General features: G+C 48.3%; 1 protein-coding gene across 2 annotated transcripts in view; it reads right to left on the bottom strand.

Annotated features, from left to right (window-relative positions):
- Window positions 1-23852, bottom strand: part of Slc24a4 (solute carrier family 24 member 4) — a 139997-nt gene extending 116145 nt beyond the window's left edge. For both annotated transcript variants that reach the window (XM_059279556.1, XM_059279557.1), the window contains exons 1-2: window positions 23723-23852; window positions 21577-21687 (exon numbers count right to left, since the gene is read on the bottom strand). In XM_059279556.1, coding sequence (XP_059135539.1) covers window positions 21577-21687; window positions 23723-23852 — 241 coding nt within the window. The remainder of the gene's footprint in view (window positions 1-21576; window positions 21688-23722) is intronic.
- Between the last annotated feature and the right edge of the window lie 224 nt (window positions 23853-24076).

Raw genomic sequence — 24076 nt, 5'->3', positions numbered from 1 at the left:
ACTTTGAGGCCATTCTTTTCATGGTCTTTATTTCAGAGGAGGTGATCCTGAATCTGCATGTCCAGAATCTCCTAGAATAAGGGTGGTCACTCCTCCACCCAGCCTGGCTCAGTGATTCCTAACCACGGCCACGAGTTCTGACCAAGGAGGAAGTTTACCACCCACTCACACTGCTCCATGCCCAAACACACCATAACCTCTGGGCTTTCCAAAGCTCCCAGGTAACTCTATGGAGCAGCCACCACAGAGAACCACAGCCCAAGATACTAGCTCCTGACCTCAGGGTCATTTTCTGCTTTCACAGGGGCCATCGCCACCACAAGCAGTCACTGTGGCTTCAGATCACAACTAAGAGATAGACACTTTCCATTTTTAAGATGATTCAGCACTGAGCCATCCCTCTCTCCTGAGCTCAGGTCTTATCCTGATGCCTCACCTGGGAGATGCTTCCTTCTTGACCTCAGTCACCCGTTCTTGGGGCTAGCACTGATTCATGAGTTGTGTTTTGCTTTGTTTTGGAGACAGAGTCTTAATGGTAACCCAAGCTTCAAACTCATGATTATCCTCTTGTGTCCCAGCCTCCCAAATGCTAGGATCACAAGTGGGAACCTGTACATCCAGCTGCAGTACTTTCTAGAACACTTGCAGACTCTATGAAACCTAAACCTGTCATGGATGCAGAGACCCATGATGTCCTTAGAGGGAAGAGAAACTGTCAAAATGAGTTCACTCTGTGCTAGTCACACCCGGAAGAGACCAGCACACACTTCCTTGAGGCTTTCACGATTTCTTTCCCTTGGCCAGACATGAGACGTACGAAGTCCCCATGGTTCCCTTTCTCTACCAGACAACTACACAGTCCTCTTCCAGTGTCATTGGATCCCAGTGACCTCCAAGAGGCATCCCCAAATGTCTCACCATAGCTTTCCATATCCATCCTGGTCGCCACCTCCTTACCCACCATTTTTCCTCATGGTATTTATCACTGATGCTGGATAGACATTTACTTGTTTGCATATTTATTTTATTCTTTGTCTTCTTGAATTAAATCAAACTCCTAAGAGCAAAGGCATTATTCACTACTGTTTCCTCAGTGCCTGGAGCTTCTAAGGGGTACTCCAGAATAACACACACACACACACACACACACACACACACACACACACACAAACACACACACACTCAGAGAGAGAGAGAGAGAGAGAGAACTCATCACTTTCTCGTCCCCATTCCACACGTAAGGAAACGAAAGCACAGAAGGGTTCTCAACTGACTTATTGGAGGCCAATGCAGGAGATGGCAGAGCCATGTTTAACCCCAGCCAGCACATTCCACACTCTGCAGTCAGGTGCTAGGTTATAGGGCTGTGCCACCATGCCTGGCTCAGTCTGCTCTCTTAACATGCTACTGGATGAAGTAAGATTGATGAATGGCTTATGGTTGGTAGTGCTCTGCTGACAGGTGAGAGGGGCTGCCAACGAGATCCCTACATGGGGATCCCTTCATTTTGCTATGGGGTACAGTACACTTGAAGGGCTCACCCTCGCTGTCATCATTCCATCCATCTCAGGTAGGCCCCTCACATCTCCGTTCCCTCAAGAATAGCAGCAGAACCTTAAAGTCTGCCCAACTCCTGGCATGGCTCCACCCAACTCCTGGCATGGCTCCACCCAACTCCTGGCACGGGTCCCTAGACTTTTCGCTTTTATACAGACAAGGGCTGCAGTTTGGATAGAGGCAATGCTAGGGCACTTGGCAGACCAGCCAGAGAGTACTCACTGGGCCAGCCTATCCTCCCTGCCTGTCTGAGGAGGGTTCTTCTCCTGCAAGACACCAGCCTCACCCTCTGCCCTGCCCCCGGCAGCTGCCACATCTACGTCACTCTGACCAGGATTCAATTCTTTGAATTGGACCCTCCCCACCAGTATAGCTGTCAGTAAGTCAAGGCAAATAACAGGACAAGCCACCAGAACCCCAGGGCCTAGCTCCATGCAGTTTCCTCTACTCGTGGTATAAAATCACCCTTACCTTCAAGGCCAATCCCTCCTGGAGGCCACAAGGAAAAGTCTCTTGCTCCTTCTGGGTTATGGAATGGTTTCTTCTGCTGCCAGGATACACAGATATGCATGTCTCCAAGCACATTTTTTTCAGCTATTGGTGTTTCATGGTTTGACTTTCCTATCAGATGACAATTTAGGATCCCTGAACATGGAGCCCATCTCCTTACCTAAGCCATCTGCACACAGCATTAAAGCAATGCTCATTTAGTGGGTGGATGAGTTTATGGAGAGCTAGCCTTCCATTTGATTTAGAGATTGTGTGTGTTCAGTGGGGGGGAGGGGCGGGGGTGGAGCAGTTACATTGCTCACGATGCTTACGATGTCAGCTCTGCCTTTCCTCCCCTCTCGGTAAGCATTACTTGAGGTGAGCTTTATTCTATTCATCTACGATGGCTGAAGTCTTCCTTATATCAGAGGTTCTGGGATTTCTTGGATAAATAAGCAGTGAACAGATGCCTGAGCAAACTTCAGCCCCAGAGGTGGCGGATGAGGAACAAGAGTGGAAGCCCTGCTGCCCTGGGAGGCCAGAGAAGCTGGCTAGGAAAATCCAGCCTCCAGGATTAGCTGTTCTTGAAAGCAAGCATCACTCAAGCCCATGGAGAGTGACAGGAAATGTCTGATAAGTCTGCAGGTGCTCCTTACTGTCTGCCAACTTCTCCTGAAAAAGAGACAACAGGCACTATCGTTTCCTGACAGCTGGCAGGCAGAAGGTGGATCGCAAGACCTGACTGTAGGGGGAGGTGTGACGGGGTTCCCGAGGAAGTGGGAAGAGAGCATCTGGGGTGCATATGATCAAGATGGAACATGTATGGAACTGACAAATAATAGATTAAAGATATTCTATTTAAAAAAAAAAAGATCTGGGGGGCTGGAGAAGGCTCAAACATTATGAACACTGGCTACTCTTACAGAGGACCCGGATTCTGTTTCCAGAACCCACATGGCGTCTCACAGCCATCTGTAACCCTAGTTCTAGGAATACAGTGCCCTCTTCTGGCTTCTGTGGGCACTGCATGCACATGGTGCATACACACACACACACACACACACACACACACACACACACAGGCAAAACACCCGTAACACACAAAAATAAATAGATTTAAAATTTTTTTAAAAGATCTGACTGCAGAAGAGGGTACATAGAGGAACCATCACCAAATCCCATTAAGTACACACGAGAAATGGTTTCCTCATGGCCTCTCAGGGTCACAGCTGCTCCTCACTGCCATCCTGACCTCATCTTTCTGAAGACAAGAAGAAAGAAGAGTGGAAAATGCTGGCCAAGACCTACACAGCAGAAGGGCAAGCTGTGCAGGGTCAGGAATGGTGACTCAGGGCTTCAGAGCCAAGTGCTAGTTGATAGACCCCTAATACCTGCAAGTCCCACATCCCTGGAAGCCAGACCCACCAGCACAGGATCCCAGACTCATACACATCAAGAATGGCAATGTCCCTGCTCCATGGAATTTTCTAGCCCGTCCAAAGGAAGGATGATGATGTGTGTGTAGCACCCTGATACATAAAGGAGGAGCGGCCAGGTCAGCCTGCACAGATCTAGAGACAGAGGACATTACAAAGCCATAAAACTGGTCTTTTAAAATTTTTCCTGTTGGGGATACTAAGCAAATCCAGGACCACTGAGTTATACTCCAGCCAAAACACACCCAAATGCTGTATGTGCATGTGGATGCATTATTATGTACATACATTCTTATGTGCATACAGGTGCACATATGTGTAGAGAGGCATGTGCATGCATTATGTATGCATGTAAAAGCCACAGGTCAACCTCAGGTATCATTCCTCAGGCTCTGTCCATCTTGATATTTTTGAGACAGGATCTCTTACTGGCCTGGGGCTCACTGTTTAAGCCTAGCTAGCTGGCCAGCGAGTCTACCCAGGGATCCACCTGTGTTCATCTCCCCAGGGCTGAAGTTACAAGCATGTGTCAACACTCTCCACATATGTGCACCTGCATGTACTTAAGAATGCACATATATGCACACACAGCATTTGGGTGGTGTTTTGTCTAGGGGTATAACTCAGTGGTCCTGGGTTTGCTCAATACCCCCAACAACAAAAATTTTTAAAGGAGCTGGGTGGTGGTGGCGCATGCCTTTAATCCCAGCACTTGGGAGGCAGAGGCAGGTGGGTCTCTGTGAATTAGAGGCCAGCCTGGTCTACAGAGCTAGATCCAGGACAGGCACCAAACAATACAGAGAAACCCTGTCTTGAAAACAACAACAAAAATTTTTTTAAAGGAGAATGGTTTTCTGGCTTTTTAAGTGTGGGTTCTGGGGATGGAACTTGTCTTCATGCTTACACAGCAAGTCTTTCACCGACCGATCCATCTCCCGATCAGAATTCCTTAAAGGGGGCTATCGTTAAGAACCAGTCATCACCTTTGCTATTGCCCTTTAATTACTTCTGATATCATACATCACAATGGAGAAACCGGTTGCCGGTTTGTTCAAGCTACATCGGTCACTCTCTCTAAATAGGAAAAGAATGAGACTGATGGCCCATTGCCCCACGACACGAAGGTCAGGCAGACTGTACTGGAAGCAGATTTTCTCACCCCCAGGCTCAGCAGTCTGCCTGAGGACTGGTTACTAAGACTGAAGGGAGCATGTGGGCCCCGTTACCATGGGTTCATCAGCTCTGCTCCTGCAAACTGTGCTCAGGGAGCCAGGAAACAGACGTCCCCAGAGTGCCCAGAGGATGTGGCAAAACACTGCTAGCATCTAGAGCTTGCTGTGTTAGGGTGGGTGGGTTCTTTACGAAAGACACTGGGATCAGACACCCCTAGAAAGGCAACCGAGTCAGAAAACTTAATTTAAAATAAAAACAGACTTTGAGGTTTGTTTTTAGCAAGGCCCATCCTATACTTTAAAAGTAATAACTGAAGTTACTCCTCCATACTCTCATACATCAAACCAAAGCGAGCTCAGACATCACAATGCCAGACAGGCTGGCAGACCACTAAATAGTGGCTCCAGGGTTAAACCATGCTGAGGTAAATCTCTGTCTCTAGGGAGGGGCATCATTCACAAGCATGGGTTGTGTGGTCAGGAGCGCTAGGCCAGAGACTCCAATCTTGAATTGAGGAATGTGAACTCTGGTGCTTTCGGGGCCTCTATCAGCAAAAAGGCATTGTCCGTATAAAAAATGATCCTTTGAAGCTGTAGTTGGCCCTACATACTACAGAGAGATGGGTCCCAGTATGGGTGCTGGCTTGCATGCTGTTATCTGAATTTGCTTGGTGATTTCATGTGGATGCAGACCGGTCCCTGGCTGGGTACCCCTAGAGGACACAACACTCTCAGACTCCCTAGCAATGGAGGACTTACGGGAGCCAGAGGCCAAGGATGACCATCCATCCATCCCCTCGATTCTGTTCATTCCATCTGTGGAATGGACTTTGACAGGAACTCCAGCCTGGCAGAGGCTCTGGATGAGCCAGACTTATACAGGAGACACATCACAGGGCATTCTAGGATTCAATAGTTCTCAATTCTTTGTTTGTTGGTTGGTTTGGTTTGGTTTTTTGAGACAGGGTTTCTCTGTGTAACCACCCTGGCTGTCCTGTAAATGAGGCTGGCCTTGAACTCACAGAGATCTGCTTGCCTCTGCCTCGAGTGCTGGGATTAAAGGCATGCACCATCACTGCCTGGCTTAGCTCCCAGTTCTTGATCTGACCTTGAACTGCTGATAGATGTGAGTCTTAGCAGCTGTGCCAGAGAGCATCTTCCATCCTCGGGTCCTCAGAAAATCACCTAGGAGACTGAAACACTTGTGTCCTGGTTCCCACCTTAGAGGGTCTGATTCAATTAGCCCATGGGAGGACCTAGCATGGGTATTTTTGTCTAGCTCCCAGATGAATCTATGGCACAGCCAGGGCTAAGAACCTCAGCTAAGGATCTGTGTTCCCCTGTAAAAAAAAAAAATGGTTTAATATTAAGTTTATGAAATTTTACAGTGCAAACCTATTTTACATACATGTTTACAGTGGTATTATTTAAAATAACAAAATAAATAAAATACAAAAAACAGAAGCAACTAATTGTCCATCAGTGAATGAATAAACAAAATGTGGTTTGTGCATACAGTAAAATAGCATTTGACCATAAAAAGGAAAGAATCTCTGGGGCTGGGCAGCTATCTCAGATCATAAAGTGGTTGTTTTGCAAGCATCAGGACCTGAGTTCAGTTCCCAGAACCCATGTTAATACATGTGACATGTGCTTGTAATCACAGTCTGGAAAGGCAGAGATGAATAGAGCCTGGGGTTCTCATCAGCCAGCCTCATTCACTTGGAGAGTTATAGGCCAGTGAGAAACCCTGTCTCCAAAGAAAGAGAGAGAAAGAGAGAGGGAGGGAGGGAGGAAGGGAGCGAGGGAGGGAGGACAATGGCTGGAGTCAGGGGGAGGGGTTGACACTTCAGGAACAACACCAGAGTTGATCTCTGGCCTCCAGACACACCCATCCACATAATATGCCCCCTCCCCCTACACACACACACACACACACACACAAGGAAAGATTTTTGACACCTGCTACAACATAAATGGATTTTGAGAACACTGTGCTGAGTAGATGAAGCCAGACACCCAAGAAAGACACCATGTGATCCCATTGATATGAACAGTCACATTAATAGGTTCAGGGAGTCAGGGGGTGGCTGTCAGGGGTTAGGGAGGGAAATGGGGATCATGGTTAATGGGTGTGGGGGAACTTCACCTACCTTTTCCCCCAGGGTACTCTTCAGGAGTGAGAGATAAGAGATTTAGATAGAAATATAGAGGGGAGAGAAACAGATGGAAACACAGGATAGCCTCGGGAGGGCCTGGATCCTTATCCACTGGCCCCAACTGTCTCTTCTAAAGGGCTATTTATAGGAATGCCAAGGGGTGGAGCAAAAGACCCCCCCCCAGCACAGCCAAGTGCAGACCTTCCAAACACCTGGTAACCATGCACGTGGTCAATCCAATCCCTTATACAGCCCTGCTGGGTAAAGCAAGCTCAGATCTCACTAGGAAACTTCTGTGGGTTCCCACAAATGGACACACTGTTTCAGATTACAAAGATGAGAAAAAGTGACAGACATGGATGATGGAGATGGTTACACCACAATGTGAATGTACCAGACTCACATAGTTAAATGGTAAATTTTGTTACATGTGTTTCTGTAATTAAAATGTCTACTTTTACAGTTTAAAGATTTCTTGACTGCTAAACATCTCAGACCCTTGAATATATTACTTTGGTCCCATCACCAAGAAAGACTGAGTCTACAGTTTTGCCCCAAACTATGTGGTTATGGAAAGTACCTCAAGGAAGGAGAATAGAGATAGGGGGAAGTCACCTTGTAGACCAAGAGGGCTCCTCCAAGAAACTTGGGGGATGTTAGGGTAAGCTTCAAATGACCAGCTTCTAGCACTGAGCTCCAGCAATGTGTGGGTCACAGAGCTCAGCAGCCAGTGGGCGTGGGCTGCCGGGACTCATGCCAGGCAAGCCCTGAGACTCACTGAGAGAGAAGCAGAAGCTCAAGGAGGCCAAGCAACTTGCCCAAGACCACACGGCTCACCGGCAAACCAGGAACATAAACCCAGAGCAGGCAGACTACACTACCATCACCCAAAGTGAAGTTGGCGCCCAGGGGCTGGGCAGAGGTACAGACCTCCTGCATCTGCATTTCAGCAACAGCCCAGGTGGACATGTACATTAGTGGGACATGCTGTCTCTTCCTCTGCCTTGGCCTTCCACAACCCCACAGTCATCGTTTCACCTGGCCCTGTGGTGGTTAAAGATGCACGGTGAGCCAGGGCTGTGGAGACCACAGCAGCATCTTTCCCAGGTGTGAGGGATGCACTGTCCCCCACCTTCCCTTGCTTCTTCCTAATGATATGGGTCTGCCAAAGCCTACAAGTTATTTAGCTTCTTGTCACACCTCACTAAATTGAGGCATTTGCCAGCTAAGGAAAACGCAGGCAAGGTTTAAATGATCAAAGGGATTTCAAAGCAGTTCTTTGCAGAACCTCCCCACTCCCAGGCCTGCGGAGGAATTACCAAGAATTACAAAGTGTAAAGCTGCACTGGTGAGGCTGGCCTACCCCGATGGTGCCTTAGCATCCTCCCAAATACTCCTCCACACTCTGTTCTGTCTAATCCAAACCCCCAGGCGGTGGGGTTTCCCTGTGGTTTCCTGGGGGAGGCTGACTGAGGAACCTGCGTGTTGTTCCAGAGGCATTTTAAGCAGAGGAGGCTGACCCTTGGCTCTGCTTCTCCTGGGCCTAAGAATTCCCTGGATGCAGGCTTGGCAGGTGAACTGCTGCAAGGCAGGCAGGGCCAGGAGCCCCTTCTCACAGGCTTCCTTCACAGTGGCTCAGCTAATAAGCCAGAACCTCTTAGGCTCTCTAATCTTGCTCATAAATCATTCCATCTTCTCTGCTAATCGTCTTTATCAATGCACCTGTGAACCTCTGCAGAGCGTCTACTCCTTTCTGGAACCAGCTTCTCTTAGGTGAGGCCTTTTGAGGTGGTGATGCCCATGTCTGGCTCACACTGGCATCCCATGTACAAGCCAATGACCCACATCGCCCAAGCACCCAATCGGGAAGGCTGTTTTCATGGTCAGATTTCATCAGCCACCTTCACAGGAAAGCTGATTATCCCCTCAGCAGTAAGAAGACATTTCAGTAAGGAGTCAGGGGACCCTCACCCCAGGAACTCATCTCCAAATAGGTTCAGACATGAGGCAACCAGGCCATGGATCCTCCTCCAGGAGGCATGTGGGAGTCGGCTGGAGTCCTCCGACCTGTCGAAGGGTTCTTGGGGAAGGAGAGAGAAATGAGGAAATGATAGAAAGACAGAAAGAGATGATAAGAAGGACAGAGACACAGGATAGCTTCGGGAGGATCAATACCCAGTCACCTCATCCATTATTCTAATGGGATTTTTATACACTAGCAAGTGGAGAGGCAAAAGACCTCCCCCTTTCAAGATCAAAGCACAACATACAGCCAAGTGTAGACCCTTCAAAACACCTGGTAACCTCGCCCGTGGCCAAATCATCCCATTATTCAGCCCAGATTCTGTGACCCTGAGTAAAGTCACACTAGAGAGCCTCCGTGGGCCTCCACAGAGGCATACCCAGATGCTCCCTAAAAGATTTAGCAATGCAGCAGAATGAGGCAGAAGAGGATATGAGGATGAGAACCCTGGTAGGGAAGGTCCTCACCATAAGGGCCACAGGTCCTTCCTTGTCATGTTTTAGATACAAGGCTATATATTTCCTAATTTTCCTTGTGGTTTTAAGGGCTTCCAAAACGGCTTCTAAAAAAAAAATGTCTCTACACAGTGGTCTAGGGCAGTGGTTCTCAACCTGTAGGTCACAATCCTCTTGGGATTGCATATCAGATATCCTGCATATCAGATACTTACATTAAGATTCATTACAATGGCAAAATTACAGCTATAAAGTAGCAATGAAATAATTTTATGGTTGGGGTCACGCGAACATGAGGAGCCATATTAAAGGCTCGCAGCATTGGGAGTGTCGAGAACCACTGGTCTAGAGGGATGACTGTGGGAACAAGTCTGCTGGCATAAAAAGTGTAGTAAGTGGGTCTGCAGGGATGGCTCTGTGTTTCAGAGCACATACTATTCTTGTAGGACCTGAGTTTGGTTCCCAGCACCCACCTATAACTCCCATTCCAGAAGATCTGATGCCTCAGGCTTCTAAGGGTACCTGTGCTCATGTGTGCACGCGTGCATTCATATGAACGTGCACACATACACACTTAAAAATACACCTCTAGTTTGAAGTGTAATACACTGATGTCCACACCTGGGAGGTGTCATGCGGCCAGAGCACACATGTTGGGGCAACCCGGGCTCCCCTCTCCTTGGTGCTTCATGAATGACATTGGCACTCCCGTCATCCCTGAATCTCCTACCCATCTGACCAGTGCCAGGAGACAACAGTGATCTCTTCTGCTCTTCAAACCTCCCATGAAAGAAGGCAAGCAGAGTCCTAACTTTGGGGGCAGCATACAGGACTAGCTATCCTCTGGCCTCAGGGGTCAGCTGCAATATGACCAGCTGCCTCAGGCTCCTGTCACTACACCTTTTCCATTTTGGCGGACAGCACTCTCTGACTGTGAGCCGTAATGAGCCCTTCATTCTTTACGTTGTGTTTCTCAGGTATTTGTCACAGTGATGAGAAAAGCAGCGAAGACAGCCAGGGAGGCAAACCCAAAGCCAACTGAAAATATCCCCTTTGCCCTTGGATCTCTCTGGGCTTCCTGTTTCTATAGCCACTGTACCCACCAGCACGTCCTACCACCCCATCTGTCCAGAAAGCACCCATCTGCAGCGAGGGATAGCTGATCACTGCATCCTTTGTGAAACCTTCCAGTCATACCAGACCCTTCCACGTGCCTTTCCGGGTTGCAGGGAATGAAGATGAGCTGACCTCATCCTTCCAACCTGTGAGGATAAGGATGGCTTTCCTTAGCATCCTCCAGGGTTCTGACATGGATGCCCAGTGAGTGTCTGTCAGAGGCACACTTTGGAATATAAGGTAAAATTCAGGCAGTGTGTTTGAGGAAAAGACCTTCTTGGATTAGGGTTCCACAGAGGAGTCTATGAGAAATGGAGTGGGGAGGGAGGGACTTCCCATGCTCCCACCTCAGAAAGTGGTGGTGTTATGTCCATAGATGTCACCTGTGGTGGTGGCGCTGACAATGCCTACCTCTCATCTTACACACCCAACAATTCTGCACATCTCACTCCATTTAATAGCATCCTACACAAGACCATTATCTTTGCCTAAATTTCCTTACAATAGGTTCGAGTTCTTCCATCTTCACTTGTCAAATCCAAGGCAAAGGAAGCTTATTTAGCACAATGCTAACAACACTGATACATCTCAGTCGGAGTCCTCCATGTTGCCAGCACAAAGACACGGAGCTGCTCAGAATCCACCAGGAACTCCCACTGCCCATAGGCAGAGCACAGAGGTCCCTGGGTGTTTCAGGCTCAGTCTCAACATATAAGACAGGATGATTCTCTGACCCAACCCATCTATGCACCTTGTGCCCTCAACTTCCCCAGACTCACTACTCCCATGTCTGGGGGCATCCATGACCTCCTACCCTAAGGAACACAGGCTATGATCAGGATGCTTAGATTCAACTCAGATCTAGAGACACTGGAGAAGTTATTTAGTCTCCTTGTATCTAACTTGCAGCTTTGGAAAAATGGAAGCAAGGATGCCACCTCATCACCTTACAGGAGGAGTGACCAGGATGGGCAAGGCCATGTGTACTAAGCACTTAGAACAGTGCTGGTCTCTTACTCTTCAACACCTGCCTTTCCAACCTTTGGCGCCTCCTTTATTTAATGTTCTCTTTGGGCCCGACGCTGAAGACTTAACACCTCCGTATGTTCCACCAAGAGTGCAGTGCTGTGCGTACTACAGATTAGTTCCATAGATTTCTACCCTCTTAACTAGAATGGATGTTCCCTGGAGGCAGAGCCCACACTTAGGTCAGTTAAATCTCCCTATGGGCTCAGCCAACAAGCTGGCCCAGTCAGTATGTGTCCAGCAGCTGGCTATACTGTAACACACAGATGGCTTCCTGCTCCTAAGAAATGACCACGGAGGCCTCCTTCACAGGGCGATTTTATATCTATGTAGTTACCTCAGTAAGCACATGTTAAGCCTGAATGGAATCAGTTAGTGTGAGATCTGCTGAGTTCTCACTGGGTGTGGAGTCCATAATGAAAAGTCAGATGTGTGTGGTATGAATGAGATGAAACAATGGTGGATACATTGTGCGTGTGTGTGTGTGTGTGTGTGTGTGTGTGTGTGTGTGTGTGTGTGTGCAGACAGATGGCCTAGCGGGTGGATCTAACTTTTCAACACTGGGAATAATGTTATCATCTACAGAGTTCACGCTCAAGAACCATGTTCTCAAGTTATAAAAAGAAACACACTCACGCACACAAACACATGCACGCGCACAAACACATGCACACACACGCACTACCCTTCATAATGTCTGCAGTAAACTTAGGATTTTATAGCAATTGTTAGCTGCATGGGGTCTCATGCAGGACACCCACAGGCTGCAAGTTGGACCTTCCTGGTTCAAATGATCTTTAGCCTTCTATTCTAGCTATACACGAGATCAATGGGGTCTTTGCTTCACACAAGAAGGCACATTTTCAACAAATCCTAGTTACAAAGGGGTCAATTCTGAAAGGTCCCAAATAATTGGTTTTCTCTGTCATATGGAGTGGATGGTCTTGAGATGCATTAATACCCCAAGAAGGTAGTCACAATCACATCTACACAGCACTTTACGCTGAGCCCACAGAAGCCTGAGGGATGCCCTGGGTCAGCATTCTACCCATTTCATAGCCAGGAAGGCAAGGCTCAGACAACTAGTGTCTTCGACAAAACCATAGGCAATCAGTGCCATAGCATAAAAACTGGTCTCTGAGCTCCATGTTTCATGCCTCGGGGCTCATGTGATGCACAGAAAGTACCAGATGTAGGACAAACTCACTGAGGACCACGGCAGTGTGTAGTCAGCACTGTCCTCTGGTCATCCCTGCAAAAAGCAACAGTCTCTTCTCTCCAAAGAAACGCTAACAAGAAAGCACGAGAGTAGGGTATTTGCTCTCTGGGGTCAGGGTAGAGAGCTCAAAATAAAGCCTAAAGTCAAACATGCCTCTCATATGAACATGCGTGGTACACACACACACACACACACACACACACACACACACACACACACACACACTGTACACACTTTCTGCACACCAGTCATGGTTCCAGACCTGAGGATATATCCACAAGCTGAACAAACCTTGCCCCTTCCCTCAGGCTAGATGATCACTAGAGTTCAAGGTCTCAGAACTAGGAAGGGCAGAGCTTAGAGACCAGAAGTCTTGTCTCTGGAGTCATGTTCTTAATCCTCAACTTCCCCTGCATGAGTGTTCTGGGTCAACGCCCCATCCCCCCACCCCTCCGGTATCCACAGGCTAGAGGAGACAGTGGAGAGGCAGCGGCCATGTCTGAGGGCTACAGCCCCCCAGTGGGTAGAACCGAGGGCTCTACGAAGCCAGTCACCATGGACTATGAACTGAGTTTTTGCCTCAGCCTCAGAGGCAAGGGCAAAGTGCAAAGGTCCCTGCCCTCCCAGAGTCAGAGTTCAAAGGCTGAAGGGCAAAGAGTGGAAAATTCCTGTGTCCCTGTGTCGTTTCATCTGCAGCCTTCCACGAACTGACTCTGTGTCCAGCACAGAACTGAGATGGCTCTCTCTCCTGTTGACTTACCATGGCTGCTGGGAACCAGTTGGCAACTTTATCCTGGCCCCATGGCATACACCTATCCAGCGCCTATCCGTTTTGGCTACAGAATATTACAATCAAAGCCATCTGTCTTCACGCTCACCTTCGCTAAGCGCTGACTGCTCGCTAACTCCCTGAAGCCTAATTACTCACTACTGTGCCAGCACTCCTGGCTGCTGTTGGTTTGCTCTGTCCCCTCGGACAGCCACGAGTGAGACGCGGCTGTTGTCAGTAAGCATTCCTCCAGGCACAGAGATGCTACTGTGACTCAAATACCGACAGTGCCATCTGCTTAGCTGTCCATCCATGCTACCCCGAGCCTTTGAGGTCAGGCTCCCCCATTCAAGCTTGTACCCCTATGCAGCAAGGTCTGGGTCCCTTCTGGCTTAGAGCTTTGTACAGAGCCAAGAAATACCTGAGAAATGAGTGTTGTGTTGCAGTTGCTTTGAGTACAGGGCCGGGGCTGTGCTCTTAATTGAAGTATCAAAAGAAGCGATGGGATCACAACCCAACAGTCCTATTTGCCAAGGGCGGAGCTCCCCTCCCTTCCCTCTCAGCCACCAGTGGACTCCCATTCCTTTCCCAAGGAGGATATTCGCAGCTTTCCCAAGAGAAACACTGAAAGAATCCAGCATGGTTATTTGTCTTCCTTTTTGGTGAAATGCCATGTTCCAATACCTCCTTAATAATGGAGCACACTAAATACAAAAATCCCATCTTCAGTATGCTACTCCAGTGTGGAATCGCAGGGCTAGATTGCTCCTACCCGAGGCAGCACACGGCGGTGCTTAATCATTTCCATTTTTAACCCAGGCAGGAACACTCTCAGAGTTCAACAGGAAGCCGAGTGGGCACACTCTGGATTGCAGGAGGCCTGAGAGTGGCAAGGGTGGCTGTTAGGAACAGAGTATCTGCAAGTCCGGGGGCAGCAGACAGCCCAGCAGGGAGGAGGGTTTGCTAGCAGATGGCCCCAATGGTTTGGATAAAGGGGACTACTGGTTTTTGATTGCAAACAAATCAGTATTAGAAACTAGAAACATACCAAGAAACAAACTGATGTTTGTTGGTGCCAGGGATGGGCATACCTCACTCCTCAGAAGGGCATCCAGCAGGGATGGGCTCACTTCCCTAATTTGTCTTTTTCTACCCCATTTATTAAAACTATGGATCAGGATATGGGCTCACAGTTCAACACCCTCCCCTTACTCCTTTTTAAAGACAGGCTCTCACATAGCCCAGGCTAGCTTTGAACTGGCTATAGAGCCAAGCATGACCTTGAATTGCTGTTCCTCCTGCCTCCACCTGGTGAATGCTGAGGTTACAGGCATGTGCCATCACACTCAGTCTTATGCAACACCAGGGATAGAACACAGAGCCTCCTGTATGCTAAGAAAATACTCTACCAACTTAGCCACATTCCCAGTCCACATTTTATAAGCTGCTTCCACAAGGGACTTTTAAGGCAGCCAGATCATTTGGTATGCATCAGCAATGGTGGACACACATCTATCAGAACCCACAGGAGTGAGGACAGAGTGGCTGCTGAAGTTACTTGCAGGCTTTGGTTAATAACAATGTATGAATATTAATTCATGTGTGCAATCGTAACACCCTAAGGCTAGGTGTAAACTGCTATAGGGCCAGGACCAGGAAAGTGGATCTCTATATTTTTTTTTGCTTGTTTAATCTTCCTATAAACCTAAAACTTCTCTAGAAAAATAGTTATTGAGTATATTCTCTCCTCCCCACCCCTTCTGTTTTTTGTTCCCTGAGTGGTGCTGGTTTTCTCATCTGCAGAACAAGAGCATCCATAGCCCCTATGTAAAGAGTTCTTAGAAGAAGCAACACAGAGTGTACTCAGAATGTGCCCAACACATGGTGCCCCAGGGCATCACTGCCATGTGCTCGGTACCACTTAAGAACTTCATCTGTCAAGTGGCTCAAGTCTCATGGCAGCCTGGTAAAGTGGGTAGGAACTTCTATTATCCTCATCACAAAAGGGAAAACTTGAAACTTGGAGATTACATAACTTGTTCAAGGTCACATCACTGGTAAGAAGTAAGCTGGGACTCAAACTCCAGTGTCTGCTTTTACTACACAAACCACCATCTCCAAGATGGGCAGACACAAGCCTTTTCTGGCTCCTGGAAATCGTCATACCTATCCCAGCCTACCTCATTTTGTTCACAGGTGAGAGAGGTAGAGAGAGCCCAAATGCCAACAGGCAGAGTCTTGGTACTGCTGACATTAGAACCCAGACTTCTGCCTCCCAAAGCACTGGACCCACTTGACTCCACATCACCCCCCAAGCAGCAAAATGTGGGTGTACTGATGACAATACTGTCCCCTTCTGCCTCCACTGTGATCAGGTTGGTGGCTCTGCCACAATACTGTCCTTGTAGCCTGTACCCGGCACCTCCCCACTGATCCCGATACACTTTTTGCAGTTCAGTTCTCCTCCTCCTTCTCTTTATTTCTCATGCCTTTGGCACCTCTGCTTCCTGCATCTGTGAGACCTCTTGCTGGGGTGCCTGTCCAATGACGTCATCTATTCCTGGTCCAGCTACAGTACCAGCCTCTGTTGTCCTGTTCCTCCCATCCTTACCCATTCTGCCATAGACTTTTCTTCACATCTGCCTTTACCTCCATCCACTACAGAAAAAAAAGCAAGGGCAGAATCACAAAAGCAAGTGGACCACAAAGCATCCTCCATCCAAACCCTGCATCAGTTTTGCTTCCCTGAAATGCTACAAGGCCTGTCATCTTCAGTCTCTCTCAAGCTGGTGGTCATCAGCATGCTCCTCCCAGCCTTCCTCCCAAGGACACACAGCCAGCAGGCATTTCAGAATGCACATTCAAAAGAGGAAAGCCCAACACAACACAACAAACTCTACAGGAGGGCTGAACACCCCCAGCAGCAACGGGGATATCTATCGGGAGGTCGGGAGGGAGGGGGTGGGCAAACCAACTTCCTCTCTCCTTCACCTTTCTTGTAAAGATGCAGGATACCAGAAACCCAAACTACAGGGTGACAGAGCTGAGAATGAGGCGCTCACTCAATCTCAAATCAGGTTGGGTGGGGATAGGCACAGGGGGAGCCTTGCTCCGTCCAGTTTAGAAGGAAAAAACCCAAGTAGGAGGTAAACATTTTTCTATATAAAAATGTTCTAGTAAACTATCCTCAGAATTCGAAATCCTCCAAACATAAGACACAGCAAACTAAGAAATGCTTGTTTCCACAAGACAAGAGTAAATGTTTGGTGATATGTGTGGTTAACTCATCTTCATCAAGGTCCATCAACAAAATGGCTTCCCAGGGCTTGTGATAGCCCAGCTCTGTCTCACCCCCAGAGTGAGCAGGCGAAAAGCCAAGCATCTAACAGTCCTATAACACAGGTCAGTGGGTGTTTTATATGCCAAACACCATATTCAGGGCTGATGAGTGGTAATGTGTACAATCCTAGCCAGCCTGTAAAGCAGACGTAATTATTACTCCTGCATCCCATGCTCCAGACAGGAAAGCTGAATCGCATGCTATGGTTTTGGAGAGCGAACTAGGCTTTTGTGGTGTGTGCTCTAGAGCAGTGAGCGATGTAACAACGGGCAGAATGGACACTTGTGAGGGGCTGAAACAAGACAGCCAGTGGTTAAGGGCCTAATTAGGACTGGGTAGCCAGGGACAACCTTTGGATGTGGCAGTGATAAGCAGAAACTCATGTGAGATAAGGACAGAGAGGTCACGTGCCCAGAAGCCCTTAAAAGTTGCACCTGTCACTGGTCCTGATTTCCAGTTCAGGGCTGGGCCTTGGCATCTACATTCCCCAGGAAGTGTCTCTTTCTGCAGTCCAGGGTTGAGAAGAACCATCCTTAAGCAGTCTAGTGCTACCATCAAGAGAGGCCTGGAAACTCATTGGTTCCTTCTATAAACTGAATGGGCTCCGCGGCCCCAATCCTTATGTTGGAACCCTAACCCTCTATTTGACAGTATTTGGAGGTGATGCCTTTGGGTATACGGGGTAGAAATTAGGGTTAAATGAGACCATGATGGTGGGGGTCCTATGATGGGATTAGCATGATTATATGAAGGAGGAGGATAAGGGGCAGGAGGAAAAGGAGAGAAAGAGAAGGAGGAGGGGGGGAGAAGGAGGAAGCAGGAGAGAGGGGAGCTTAATCATTTTTTCTCAGTACCATAGGAGCATGCAGCAAAAAGTCAGCTCTAAGTCAGGCAGTGAGCCCTCGCCAGACACCAGGGCAACCACCAACTTGATCTCCAATTTCCCAACCTCCAGAACGGTGAGAAAGCATCTGGTTAGCCACCCAGCCTGGGGTATTTTATTTGGGCGGCCAGGAGTAGTAACTAAGGGACTCAAGGTCTCCGTCACTCATTACTATTCCACAGAACGTGTACACACTCAGCCCCCTGCCTGCTGTAGAGCTTGCTCTGTACAGACCAGAGTCCTCAACCGATGGGTCATGACCCTTTTGGGGGTCAAATGGCCCTTTCACAAGGGTCATTAAGACCATTGGAAAACATAGATATTTGCATTATGATTCATAACCGTAGCAAAATGGTAGTTATGAAGGAGCAACAAAAAGAATTTTATGGTTGGGGGTCATCAACACATGAGAAACTGTATTAAAGGGTCGCAACATTAGGAAGGGTGAGAACCATTGGTACAGACTGTGAAAAGAAATATCTAAGGCCTGGAGGCCAAATCATGTCTTCAAATTTCTGAGGGAAAAATATGAATTTTCTATAGACATCATTGGCCATGATGAAGTAATTATTTTTATTTCCCTATGTGAAAAATAAATAAACAAATACTTAGGAAAATTACTATGTTAAACCAAGTCTAACTTTTTATTAAACACTCACATGTGATTTTTCAGTGCTGGGACCATCAAAGGCAGAGCCTTGTGCATGACAGGCAAATGCTCTACCACTAAGCCATGACTCCAGTCTAACATTCAAATACTGATCAAGCATCTACCTCTAAGTGTCCAGCACGCACTCTAGGGCATGCTCACTGGCATCTGGTGTACACATGACTCACTGAGGACCTTGATAGAGTGTGTATTCTGATCTAGTAGGAGAGAGGGTGAGATGGCATTCCTAGCAGGCTCCTGGTGATGCCCCTACCATGAACCTCTAGGCCCCAGCCTTTGCAGCACCAACTCTGACTTCCTCTTGGAAACACCTATCACACACTTGAAAAGGATGGACTCCATCACACTCCTGAGCTTCTAACCTGGAACCCCAGCCCACCTTTATTAGAACAGCAGCCCAGGGTGAGAGCCTTGGGTGAGCATCTACCTGCTCCCCAGGTGTCCAGCCATGCTGACCAATAAGTGCTCAGCCACACCACCCGCTAGGTGCCCAGGCATACAGCCTCTCAGGTTCCCGGTGACACTAACGCAAGAGCACAGCCACACTGACCCCCAGGTGCACACTGACTCCCAGGTGGAGCTTGGAGAAGTAGTTTTATTTGCTCACTCTAGATGTTTAGCTTGTGCTGAGGCCCAAGACAATCCAGAGCCCAATACTCATCTGGCCCAAATAGTTGGCTTAGGGTTATCATATGGGCAAGTCAGGAGAACATGTCTCAGGGTTTCAGATATACTTTCTGCAACATTCAGAGCCTGCAAGGACATTAGAGTAGCCTTTTGGTGACCATCTTCCCATGCTAGAACACAATTGAGTCCAGAGACTGGGGAAGCTGAGTTATAGATACCTTCTAACCTCTGACCCCACTCCAGTTACCAATCAAAAGATTTGTGCCATTACCAGTGTGTGCATGTGTGTGTGTGTGTGTGTGTGTGTGTGTGCGTGTGCGTGTGCGTGTGCGTGTGTGTGTGTGTGTGTGTGTGTGTGTGTGTGTGTGTGTGCATGCCTCCTACTTGTGGATCAAGATGTGAGCTCTCAGTTGTTCCTACTGCCATGTCTTTGCTCCACCATCATGGACTCTTTGAAACTCTACACTCAAACACTTTTTTTTTTATAAGTTGCCCTGATCATGACGTTTTATCAGAGCAATGGAAAAGTAACTAAGATAGCACCAGAAGCCAGGTAACCCAGAGATGAGATCTTTAGAAGCCACTAAACTGGCTTTTATGTGCCTATCTTTAAAAAAAAAAATACCGCCGGGTGGTGGTGGCGCATGCCTTTAATCCCAGCACTCGGGAGGCAGAGCCAGGAGGATGTCTGTGAGTTCGAGGCCGGCCTGGGCTACCAAGTGAGTTCCAGGAAAGGCGCAAAGCTACACAGAGAAACCCTGTCTCGAAAAACCAAAAAAAAAAAAAAAAAAAAAAAAAAAATACCATGGAGCTGCATGAAGACTGTTCCAAATGTGTTTTCACTGCATCATCTCATTCACTGAGACCTTTCCATGTGCGAGGCCCCACTATGGATAGAGTCAGCATAAAGTGTAATCCGAGGGTTAATTATTGCTAAAGACATGGGTGGTTTCTGGCAGTTTCCTCTCCACAAGCCAAGGCTAGCCCTTCCTGTGAGATAGAATACACTGCTTGAAAGTCCATGCAATGCTTTTTTGACCAGACTGAAAATACAGGGACCACGATAGAGCTGAAGAAAACTCTAGCATTAGAAGTGGGGCCCTGTCTAATTCAAGATGTCAATTCTGGAATGTCAGGTCCCTGGCATGACAGAAGGGATCCAGTATTACTTGTCCCTGGCCTTACACGTGTTAATGATTGAGTAAACCCCTTGGCAGGAACCAGGGCAGTACCCAAACTAAGAAGAGTGTTGGGAATGTTAATGGCAGCATGGTACCACTGTCTAGAAGGTCACCATGATGGGTGAGATGATTCAGGAATGGATGTCCAGGCTCAATGGGAATTACAGAGCTGCTCTGAAAGTCTTCACTATTCCTCCACACTCCAAAGTCCTTCTAGAAGGCCTCTGGGGAAAGAGAAGTCCACTGTGTTGATCTCTAAGCAAGAAAGCTTAGAGAGATGACAGAAGCCATCCTAAGCACATGGAGCCCAAGACACAGTCTAGGCACACAGACCAGGGTTCCAAAGACAGCTTTGGTGCCATTGAGTTGTGTGACTTTGAGCAACTCGTGTCTCTACCATAGACCTTTCCTAACCTAGAGAAGACATTGCCTTACTGAAGCCAACCTCAGAAGCCTGGCACTCTGCATCCAAGCCCACTCCTTTGCTGTGTGTGTGTGTGTGTGTGTGTGTGTGTGTGTGTGTGTGTGTGCCATCTCCTACACACAGCCCTCTGTAGAGCTTCACCAGATTCTCCAACAACCCAGAGCAGGCAAGCACTATTCAGTCTACTTTACAGGTTAGAAATCCCCGAAAATTATGTGATTTTTCCCAGCCACTCTGTGGAAAACCCATCTACAACAAAATCTTCTATTTCCTTCAAGACTTTTGAATTCTTCACCCTACTGTATTCTCTTCACAAAGACCCCCAAGAGAATGATCCAGAGTGAATGCCCTAGACCTGCTCTATGAGAGGTCTGGGCAGCTTTCACATGCCTACTGCTGGCACGTTTACTCTCTACTCCTGAGAATCTTTGTGTTGTTTTAAGTGAAGCCTGCCTGAAGCAGAATAGACCAGATGTTACCCCTGGGAACCTACCACCCCAGATACCCCAGGAAAGAACATTAAAACTGCTTCCCAGGATAAGCAAAACCCAACTACTTGAGGACTTCCATCAGAGAAAGGGCTCAGCAACCTACCCAGAGTTCTCCCTTTCGGTGGACTGGAGCACCCCCACCCTGGTAGGTCATCTCACAAAGATACCCGCCACAAGCTATGGATTCATTTTCCCAAGGGGGTCATCAAATGTACACAGTGAGCCAAGTGGGGAACAAAGACACCAGGGCAAAGCCAAGAAAATCAAAAGAGCAGGGGAAATTCATTGCCTTTAGAACAAAAGATAACATTTTTAGACTCTTGAGTGTGACCTTCGTAGCTGCTGGATAAGGAAAGCTCTTGTGTTGCTTAGCAGCGTGGCTGACGAATGTCTATAGGTTTCATCTCAATACCATGCAGCTCCCCTTTCTCACTCAGTTTCCTAAGATGGTCTTTCCCAGCATTAACTGGGTCTGTCCACATAAGCATCAAATCCAGGCTGGGTTAAACACCTGCGGGAGAGGGGAGACTACATCTTACCGGGATCTGTGCAGTTCTTAGCCGGCGGAGTTCCATTTATCGGTGCCATCAACTTTCTATTTCGCCATGTGTCTGGCAGAACACGTTTGCTGGCAGAAGCTGTTTTGTGGCCTGGATTGGAAAAAAACAAGTCACAGATACCATCTGGTCAACATGATTCTTGAGTTCTCAAAAATGACCTTACACCTGTCCATATAGCTAGGTCAGCCACAGCCACGGGCTATTTATTTTTATTTTTTTAATTATATGTATTTGTTTGTATGGGGGGGGGGAGTAAGTGCACTCGAGTTCAGGTGTCTACAGAGGCCAGAAGAGTCAGATCTGCCTATAGCTGGAGTTACAGGTGGTTGTGAGCCGCCTCACTGGGGGTGCTGGGAATTGGCCTCAGGTCTTCAGGAAGAGCAGTACATGCTCTCAACCGCTGAGCCATCTCTCCAGCCTGAGATTTGGCTGTTTAGAGCCACCTGTAGAGAGTGATTCGGTGATTGCCAGTGTGCTATCACCTGCTTACATGTAGTATTCTGTTTCCTGAATCTAATCCATTGTTTCTAGTTTCACATGGGTCATTGTATGATCTGACCTTGGACAAGATTGAGCTGGTCTCAGCTCCCTCCATCCACCCCCACCAACAAAGGATTTCATTAGGAGCATTAAATACTTTCTCAGTAAATTTGCTCAAGGTGGTTCCTATGACTGGATGGTTAAATTTGTGGGCTCAGCTAGCTGATGGTAGGCGGCCAGGTGTGCACACACATCACCTGGGGATCTGGTCAAAATACAACTCTGATTTAGTAGGTTCAAGGTGGAGATTGAGAGTCTGTAGTAGCAAGCTCCCAGGTCATCGTACAGTGGTCCAGGGGCCACACAGAGCCATATCAGAGAAGGCATGGATGCCCCTAGCAGAGATAGTTAAATACCCAAAGTTAACTCCTGATCTAGCAAATAAAAATAGCTATGGCTTCAGACTGCACCCTAAGTATCCATTTACCTTATCCGGATGCCCACTGTTTCAGCTGGGTAGCAATGCCTCCTCCAGAATGCCTACACCTCACAGCCTAGACATTTTGTTATTTCTTGTGTTTAATTGTCCAGTTGTAAAACACTGGGTATTGAGGTGTTAAAAATAAACTTCCTTTAGCCACCCTTTAGTCCTCTATTTCCAAATCACAGTTTGGGTGTTGAAAGATAGTGGTGTCTTTTTCTTTTTAAAGTTTAATCGGGTTTCACTTGCTTTTCTCTTCACTGCACAGGTCTCTAAATGGTCCCAAGACGCTATGTTAATGAGCTTTCTAACCACTCAAAAAGGTGCCCTCTCTCCACTGTGCCTCTGCCTTGGTGGCTAAGTTGGCAACATTGATTTTACATGGAGGAAACCCCGAAAGGTTCACAGCACCCAGTTCTGAAATATCTAGGCAGAAAATGTTCTTTAAAGACTAAACAGGAGCCCCAATACCCCCGAAATAAATATTTCATAAGTTTCTTCTCTTCCCCACTCCGCCTGAAATTTGCATATCTTAACAGACTCCCAGGTCACCTTCTGCTTGGAGGAGTGTAGATCAGGGCTCTGCAAGCCAGTCCTCCCTTTCGGTGGGATTTAAGCGGAGTGGAGAGAAGCGATGCTGGAACATGGCAGCAATCTCCCACGGGAACTGCCTCTCTCTGTTTAGGATTCATTCGGGGAGGACGAGTCAGGAAACCCAGGCTACCCATGTGGATCAGGGGAGAGATGAGACCTAGCCTGAGAATCTGAGTCTCTGGGGGGCTGAGCACAACCTTTACATCTATGCAGAACAGGAAAGTGGACTGCTCAGTTTCACACACCCTAAAGCAAGAGGATCTACCCCTGGGCGGCCCTGAGTTGCCCATTGCCCGCACACTCGAGGGAGAGGTGGTGTAGGCTTCGGTCCCAGCAACACACACCTACAGCCGCGTCCCGAACCTCAGGGAGCTTGAGCAGCTTAGTGGAACCGGCGCCACAGTCCAGCGCCTCCTGGGTGAGCACTACCCCACCCCCCACCCCCCACCCCGGGCGGGGAGGGTAAACCCTGGGGACCAATCTGACTGGGAAGGAGCTGGAGCTGTCCTGAGGCTTTCCAGCTCAGGGCCCCCAACTCCCGGGGTGAAGAACATCCTTCCCCGCACCTACCCAAGCTTCCGAAGAGGCCGCACGCACAGCACACCAGAGCCAGCACAGCGCACACGAAGCCAACTTGCTGCGGCAGCATCTCTCGCCTCCTGCGAACTTTGCGCGGCCGGAGGGGTCCGCGGAGCGCCATCTCAGTGCGCCCGGCGTCCCTGGGAGAAGATCCCGAGTTTGAATGGTCAGAGCGCTGTCGGTGGTCCAGCGGCGCTGGGGCTGCAGCGGGGCGATGAGCGGCTCAGAAGCAAGGGGCTCCAGGCGATAGCGTCATAGTCCGCGAGCAAGGCAGGCGCGGGAAGCTCGGATGGGGATACCGGTGGAGGGGGCGCACTGCACGGCCGGAGCTCAGAGTTCCGCGCA

This window comes from Peromyscus eremicus, chromosome 14 (genome assembly GCF_949786415.1).
Source record: "Peromyscus eremicus chromosome 14, PerEre_H2_v1, whole genome shotgun sequence".
Lineage (NCBI taxonomy): Eukaryota > Metazoa > Chordata > Mammalia > Rodentia > Cricetidae > Peromyscus > Peromyscus eremicus.
Note: the sequence above shows the minus strand (reverse complement) of the source record. Positions and strands in the feature narration are given on the sequence as shown.